The sequence below is a fragment of the Ischnura elegans genome, chromosome 7 (genome assembly GCF_921293095.1).
Source record: "Ischnura elegans chromosome 7, ioIscEleg1.1, whole genome shotgun sequence".
Taxonomy (NCBI): domain Eukaryota; kingdom Metazoa; phylum Arthropoda; class Insecta; order Odonata; family Coenagrionidae; genus Ischnura; species Ischnura elegans.
This window is the reverse complement of record NC_060252.1, coordinates 11159248-11168248: the sequence shown is the minus strand read 5'-3', so window position 1 is coordinate 11168248 and position 9001 is coordinate 11159248. Positions and strand designations below refer to the sequence as shown.

Below are 9001 nucleotides of genomic sequence, written 5' to 3'. Positions count from 1 at the left end.
TTGACACAGCACTCGATTCCAGTTGTATTTTGCAGTACATGTCCATCTATCAGAGACCATATATTTTCCAAGAACATAAAATGTATCTATTACGAACATGTGACTACTAATTTGCTTTCCAATATTTAGAAAAAAGCACCAAGACAAAAAACAGGAAAGAAAAGCCCTAGAGATTTAACTTACTTAACTACTTAAACTTTTTAACGATTCAACCATACTTTTATAATTTACTTTTATAGAATAAAGTTCAGACGCATAAATAATTTTCACATGCAAAGTGTGGGCAAGAGGGATGGATCTGATGGATGGATGGATGAGTGGTTATGTTTATTTCAATGGGATAAGCAATATCATCATTGCATAAGACTAGATCGTCAGGAAGAAGGCATCGTTAGGAAGATGATTATCTCTCTTTCAATTCATTTCTAAAACAGTTGAAGTAGAGTTTATGTCTAAAGTTATCATCATGGCGTATAATCCCTATTTTCCATATTAAATAAGGTATAAATTATTCTACAATAAAGCAATCGAATAAATGAAAAATATGGGAATAAAGGGAAAAATACTGTAACCAGTAAGGAAAGACACTTCATTTAGCTAGGGATCAATGAATGGAAAGCGAAGTTAAGAGCTTGCTGGTGTATTCCCAGCCCTCAAAATGTGAGATCAGTGGAGTCACAATGTATTTTTCCCACGTTCAAGAGGTGGTTAGAGAGTGAGAAGACACGGTTACGAGGCATTGAGGAATGCAATGAAAACGCTAGGACCTGCGATAAGTGAATGCGGCGCCACAAACCTCATTGAGAAGCTGACTACAGTTACAATATTATTCGGATGCGGGAAAAACCGAGACAAAAGCGGCTTGCGGAAATGGAGATTAGCATCTGTATATTCATGTGTATTTACCGTAGGTCACTCGGTGGAGGTTTTGGGTCGCCGTTCCGCATTCAGCTACGTCTCGACCTCCCTTCATTGACCAACTCATTGCGGAAGCTTTAGCAATGCATAAGCATGTGATCCGAAGAATTACGAAATTTACCTAGCAGTGGCGAAAATAGAGGGGGCATAAGAGGAAGAGAACACCTCCCCAGAACTCTCATCACGCCTCTCTTTTATGATACTACACCTTCAATACTGTGAAAAAATAAAAGACTTGTAGCTTTCTGTACAAAATATTAACGAATTCAAGTTTTTCTAAATGAAGGAAAATTTCACATGATTTCATCGTGTGATGTGATACTGTTCGATGTGGTGGATTTGTGTATTACCTGCTCATTGCGTTTACGTAAATATATTTTATCATGTTGCCTTTCCGGAAATATTCTCTCACCAACTATAGGCTTCTTGTTATTCGATGTATAACCTGTATTATTTATATACATTTACCTAGATATTTCAATCAATGATGCCTATGTTATGCGCATTTTTCAATGGAGCAACATTACTAATGTGTAAGCCAGGCTAAAATTCTATATATTCTTAAGTTTATACTGAATTCACAAGTTTTTTATCGTTTTGATGACTTTTGCTTTATAAGGCATAAAGCATTTTTTCTCATTTTATTAACCCATTAGTGCCCATAATTCCCTAGTTGTTATATTTGAACAATATCTTCAAAAAATGGTCTTAGGAGTTTTTGAAACAACATATATTAAATTTAGCACTCAATAATAATTTTTTCATTGTTTTCTGAAGTGGCAACTTTAGTTGCCGACGGGCACTAGCATAGTCAAAATATGCAAACTTCATTCCATCTTCGCTATTTTTCAGTTTACCAGTGGTTTTTTGAGGTTAACTTCTTCAAAATAAATGCTGTGCTCCTATTGCAATGCAATAGAGGAGATTATGAAATATTTGCATTCGGGCACTGCTATTTTATAATATTCTTACCATTTCCTCACACAAGAATGGGATGTTATTCTGGCAAGATGGGTAATGATTTTCTGTGAATTCGATAACCTATCGCGACACTTTTAAAATGTTCTTTTGAACTTTATTAGCTTAAAACAATTGTTAATATTGCACATATATTTTTCAAATAAATCGCATTTACAAAAATGACAACACTTGATATGTTTCATTTTTACAAACAAATAAAACTTATTAACACGGACTGGCAGAAAAAACTCAAGATCATATACATTTTCAGAAAAAAAATGAAGCACAGTAATTTTAAGATGTAGTTTGTGCAATAGATTATAGAATGAATATATTGAAAATTTGAACAAAATGTATTACTTTCATTTCTTTCACAACAATGCGCCCAAAGGAACAATAGGAAATTAAAGAAACACATTTTACACACTACGAATGAAAATCTCCGAAACATTTGTTAGCATGCAGTGGTGCATCACATTTTGTGCAAAGATGCTGTGTTCTTTTTTTACAAACACGACATCGCCGATACTTTGAATTCCCCCTCCCAATTATGTGATCTTTGTGATCTCGGCGAAAATTATTTCTCGGAGAAGACGAAAATGGTGACCGCACTCCTGGTGACAACGGGGCAGCAGCAAAAGATTTAAGGAGAAAAATTGCACACTGGCGCCTGAATTCAAGTTGGGGCATTTCATTACCAAATAATCTTCTATAAAGAAGCCATCCTTGGACCACTGAAATGTCTACCGCCCAGGCAAAGAATGGCCACCACCATTTCTTTGTCCTAATTGCTGTGCGATAGGTTGCAACAAATTGGTCGCAAATATCCACCCCGCCCATATTTGCATTGTACCTAGCGATTGTACCTGGAACATCAACAAACTGAATCTTTTTTTCTGCCCTGGAATACCGAGTTGATTTTTTCATAGGCTCCATGGGTTCACAATTTGAGAGAACGGTGACAACGGCGTTATCATTCCACCGTACCGCAATTAGATAAGAAGAAGCGGAAAAACCGGTAGAACCCCTGTTCGTCTTTTTCCAAGCCCTCTTGTCAGGTAGCTTCATATTTGATCCGACTCTGTTTTCTCGCAATGTCCCTGTTCCTCCCAATCTCTTTTTGGTCAACTCAGTTAAAAGTTCAACTGACGTAAATAGGTTGTCGAAATCCTCTGCTAAACCTAACACAACGTCCCCCCCCTTGGCCCAACCCAGTGTCAGGAAGACGAGTGGATGAACCGCAGTAAGGCTCAGCATGATGTATGTAGCCTGTTGGATCAGCAGCAACCCACAGCTTGAATCCAAAGCGAATGGGTTTTCCTCTAATAAACTGTTTGCTCCCATGCCGGCCGTAATAGAGAATCATGCTCTCATCGATGCTCAAACTGTTCCCCGGTTCTATTTGTTTGAATGCCTGGTTGAGGAAATCAAACAAAGGACGTACCTTGTACATTCGGTCACTCCCATTGTTAGCATCATTATCTGCCAGGTGAAGGTAGCGAAGTAAATTTTCAAACTTGTTTCGCCTTATTGCATCCGCAACTATTTTCACGTGGCAATCCGGGTCCACCTTCCAATACATTCTCTTTTGAGAGAGGCGGTGGTATCCTGACAAAAGCATTACCCCTATTAATGAATGTATTTCGTCACTTGTTGCCTCTAAACCATGAACAAGATGTTGGGCGGCATACCGGTTGCTTTCTATGACTATACGATTCACTAAACATTCCGAAAAAATTGCTTTGAAGGCATCAAATGGGGAGTTCACAGTTTCGCGCAAATGGTCTTCCGCATTGGGGAGATATTTTGGCGATACATTTTCAATTTTGGAAGCAAAGTCCTGACAGTTTTCCTCCCAACATCGCACGGGGTAACAACGCTTTCGCTTCTTGGGCTTCTTCACGGTTAGCGTTGCCGAGGTTTCACACATTTCACTGAAATTACCCCGTCCATTCTGGACCAATCTCTCCTCAGCCTCCTCGGAGAAGTCAGCATGAACCTCTGACTGCAGAATACGAGCCGGAAGATGGCTGAAGTCTCCTTCCACCTCCTCGTCAGAAAGATCGGAATCCTGATCGCTTATCATTCCCTTCTCTTCAACGGGAGGGCAAATGGCAATGCTTTCCGGGGAAACATCGTCCTCCAATAGGGCATCTAGAATTTCATTCAGGCGCAAGCCTCGTTTAATACAATTCCTATGGGCCCTAAAAGCGAATTAATAAACAATGGTGTGTAACATAGCAAATGAAACCGACCTTATTTCGATAGAATTTGCAAATAATAGTGCTTTTTCCCAATGCCAAAAAAATGGGCAACCTGCTATTTAATCAAAAATATATCGATATTTTAGGAAGATTAGAAGAACAAAACACCGAATAATGCATGAAAAGTTCAAAAGTACTCAATAAAGTTTTAATAGCTACTGTTTAAGTACTTATACTACTTTGAAACTGAATTAAATCAAAAAAATACGAATATTTGCAATTTTTGACTACGCTAGTGCCCGTCGGCAACTTAAGTTGCCATCACTTTTTACATTGGCATAGAAAAAAAACAAAACCATATTTCTACGTAATAATTTGGATAGTAATTCATTAAAGCTTTCACTATAAGTTGAAAAATAAATATTAGTGAATATAATACGGAAAAAGTCCTCAGCTAACATGATAAAGAAGATAGTCACCAGTCGTCGGCTGAACACCTGGAGGAGCTGCAGTAATCCGACCAGTACGCGAAACACAATCGAACTGACGAGGAACGAGCAGCGCTGGCCAACAATGTAAGGTCTAGTAAAAGCACACACGAAGAATCATATGAATTGACTACTTAGTAAACGTTGTATGAGACAAAATGTAGCATGGCAACTAAAGTTGCCGACGGGCACTAATGGGTTAATTACATTACTCTATATTGTCATATTGTGGAATCAGAATAATAGTATATTCCAAAGGATATCATCTTAGGACAATAACACACCAAATAAAGGAAGTACGCCATGAAAAAATATTTGACTTAACATATCAACATCTCCCGATTGCCGGTCAGGTGTATTTATGGCGAACTTCATCTTTTGGTGCATTTAACTTTGCACCCGTGCGCGTTTCTGCGTATAAAGTCACTTGTTCCTGCAGTGCTTCGGACAATAACTTTATTATTATATTCAATCTGTCCTATCCCGATCCCATCATCCCCCAAATCAAAGCACTGCGACCGCAGTGTCGACCTTTCACGTGCCACTCTAGGTTTATAGAAATCTAGGTGCCTATTGCTTCACTTACAATTAGTTAACATTCTTTTTCATAAATTAACCGGTGCAGTGACCACCGAGGAAATAGATCCCCAATGAGAGTGAGAAACGGATTAAATTAGCAGAGCATGCATTGAAGACTAAGAGAATATTTCAAATATATAGAAAAGTTTGGCCGTTACTTTGTGAGAGCATTTAGCACAAAAGAATAGACTTTTCTTGTCCGCGATAGCATTTAATAAAACAATCGGTTTCAGCAATTCTGTGCGACATTCAATGGGTTTCATAGAATTGCACAGAAGTCCTGAAACCAGTTGGGTAGTAAAATTTGATATGGAAAAGTTGAAGGTTTATTTTTTCAATGAGATACTTTGAACACTGAAAATAGTGCATAAATATAGAATTTAGAAAATTATTTACAAGAAAATTAATTAAAGCTGCCTCAATTTGGATAGTGTGGGAGAATAAGAACAAGCTGAAGGGAATTAAAGCCATCCTTCAATTTGAAATGGTTTTGTGGAACATGTTTGTTTATTCCATTGCTGTTTGGGACATAGAGACGGCAGAAGATATGTGCGAAGTCGAAAATTCCCCGTGCCATTATCCAATTTTCAGAGCAAGTCATAAAATGAATGGTAAATCGCAGGCTCTTGTTGAAGATAAACGACATAAAAAATATACGGGTACTTCACGCTTTACAAACAGATACTTTATTTCACCTACTGTGATTGCAGCGCCTCCATGGGAATTAAGTGGCCATTTTTAGAACTCCATATGCAATTTTTACTCCTAAATATTACTCGAGGTACTATTCCAATCGAGGTAAAAGAGCTGGAGTATTGCATTGTCATCCAGTTATGAGCTATACTTAAAATTTCAGCTCTCTAGTTAATCAGGAAAAGGTCGAAATTTGAGTAGCAAGATTTTCCCCGGAAAGACAAACAAGAAAGTGTAATAAAACGTGGTAAAATATAGGATTCAGCACCCGAACTAAAGCGAGCGTCAAATGACAGATATAAATAGGTATAAGGTCTGAAAAGCAATCAGTCTGTAGCATTAGAATATGTTTAATAACTCCTAACTATGTTTACAGATAGATTATAAGCTCTAGCCATGAGTTACTGATCAAATCAGATATGTAAAAGTAACGGCGTGCTTGGTTCAGCGGATAAAAATGTGAAAACCGAGGACATTGAAAGCCAATGTCGGATAAGATACAGAATATACATTTATTTGGTTCTTAGTAGATGCATTGATTGTGTTCTTATCTTAGTATGACATTACGAATTCTCCCTTCTTATGAAAATTGACCATATTTAATCCATTTTCCAGCTAAGACGTTCACCTTTTAATCAATTCATACCAGTATCATTATATTTTTGGACAATCAAGCACGATGTTGAACTGAGTTACTTCTCCATAAGGGATCATGAACTATATCAGAAATTGACCACAAATTCAGTGGCTTAAAATTTAGAAGTATAGAAATATTCACAGCAACTGAGATACAGAGGGTCTTACCTTACAACTTTAAGCCATCCACAAAGTGATGAGGCTATTTAGTGGTCAATTCAACCATCAGTATTTACCTGAAAAATAGAAAGGATATTTTAAACACATGTCATTAAAATTCCAAAGAGTGTACAAGAATACTAATAACATGACTTATAGTTTTGTTTTGATAGCGAAGATATTATAATCCGAGTTTTGAATGATTCCTAGGTTCGATCTAAATGTAATTTAAATGGAATGCAAACTGCCCTCGTGATTTTTAATGCACATGAATACACACTTTTCATATGGCAGCATTTTTGGTCAGTATATTTGAAATTGTGACTTTTTCGATTATGCTCTCTAAATTTATCACAAGAATAAAAATTATAAAAAATCAAAATTATGTCCTATATAATGAGAAAACAATCTCACAGTTGCTATCCATCACAATAAATTAACACATTTCAATACCTTAACATATAAACAACATTCGTCTATTTTACTAAATCTCACACATTCATCATTCCAAATGGGTTCATCTCCAGCCTCCATGGAATTGTTTCCCTTCCCCGGAATGCCCTTTCGAGCCAAAGAGAGGCAGCACTGAGCTTAGCATATCGCCCAGATACCTCCAGCCGGCAATAAAACACGTCTGCCTCTGGCGGATTGCGTTTATCATTTGTCCATGCGGATTCCCCTATCGACTTCCTCTCATTAACTCAGAAACCGCCCACCAAATCACCACCGCGGATAAAGGGAACCAATTTGCGTGTGATTGGATGCTCAAACTGACCCCTCCGTACACGCCCGCCCCCCCCCACCCTCTCGCGGATGGATGGAGAACTATGGGATTGGAACCTTTTTTTCCACCCTTTCATTTCCCACTTGGCTTCTACTACGGGCTCCTTACCCTAAAACCAGGACCCACTCCCCCATCGTATGAGCTCGCCAGCATATTAAGAGAGAGAAGAGGGGTAGGGGGTTGGAGGGTGAGCTATAAGTCTCCGAATGAAAAGGAAGGGGTGGTTTGAGGTGCATGCTGGGATGGTGGGGGTCTGAGTGAATATTTGGGGGGCGGGGGGTTGGGAGGAGTCGGGGGGATTGAGGGGAAAGTCTCGACTGGGTGGCTTTACACTCTCAGGCCGATAACTCATCTCCGAATGCTTGGGTGCATTCTGGAGGCCCGACTACCAATTCAGACAAGTCTCCCCCCGCTCTCACCCTTTTCTCATTAATCAGTTGGGTCTGCGAATCCTTACCCTTCTCCCCCCTACCCTTGCCTGCTCCTTGACCCACCTCCCCCGCCCGACCCCACTACCCCACTGCCAATTCCTACCTCGTTTCTTCAAAGGGAAGAGAACCGATCTCGAATATGGGTGCTTCCCCAAATCACCAAAATCTCTCCGGAGCCTCTCCACTTCCGTTGCCATTCCAGGTTTTTTACTCTTGTCTCCACATTTTCTTTATTTTCCTTTAAAAAATATTCCTGGACGGCCGTCTCGCGTTTCCAATTTTATTCTTACCTCCTCTCGTCATCTCGTTGCACAACCGTCTGGAGGAAAAATGTCTACAGTCAGCCACGTTTAATCGTCGGAGGAGTTTCATTTCCGGGGGTAATTTTTCATGATGTGAAAAACTCGAGCAATTCTACCGATCTGCTGCGTGTACAGGTACGCCAATATGGATCTGCCTAATACCCAAGCATTTGAAGAGAAGCTTCCTGTATTTATATGGCAATTTTTTACTGGTGTTGTATGGAATAAGTTCAAACGTGATTTATATAAGTACCTATGCTTTTCCAAATTAAATAGGGGTATTTTTTATAAAACCTGCTGCATCAATCGCTTCAATTTTTCACAGATAGAAGCAACTTATTTAAAATAGAAAGTTTAATTGTAGATGAAATATATATCCATGCTTGGAATATTTCGCTTTATTTGAATTATCCTCAAAGTGATTCATAATTACACTGTGTTGCATTTAGGCCTCTATCCTTTTGTAAAAAGAATTGTTTTCTTAAACGGTACAAAAACAATTAAGATTTAAAAAAATATTTAAGCACAAATTTCTACTAAAACTTTTTATAATGACTTACTTATTAGCCGATTCACCGCGATAGTTCGTTTTATATCGGTGAGAAATGATCTCACCTCGAACTAAGTCGCCGGCGCATGCTTTTTAAACATTTATGGTTAGTCGGGTAGTTCCTTCCCCAGGATCACTTCACATTTCGAGGAATTTTTCACTTTGGGGGTTTTTCCCAAAGAATTCTCTCGGGATTTGAACCCGGAGCTCCTCAATCAGCAGCCAAGTCTTCTACCCACTAAGCCACCACGCTCCCTCAAAATTTTCTAAAAGTCACAACTACTATAGATGTGTTGC

The 9001-nt window shown here is 38.7% G+C and overlaps 1 protein-coding gene across 1 annotated transcript; it reads right to left on the bottom strand.

The window, feature by feature from the left end:
• Window positions 1–3019: 3019 nt before the first annotated feature.
• On the bottom strand, window positions 3020–8049 carry LOC124162520 (piggyBac transposable element-derived protein 2-like). Its single transcript, XM_046539088.1, has 3 exons — window positions 7956–8049; window positions 4562–4664; window positions 3020–4082 (listed from the first exon to the last, which is right to left on the bottom strand). Exons 1-3 carry the CDS (start codon window positions 8047–8049, stop codon window positions 3020–3022), a joined length of 1260 nt encoding a protein of 419 aa, XP_046395044.1.
• Between the last annotated feature and the right edge of the window lie 952 nt (window positions 8050–9001).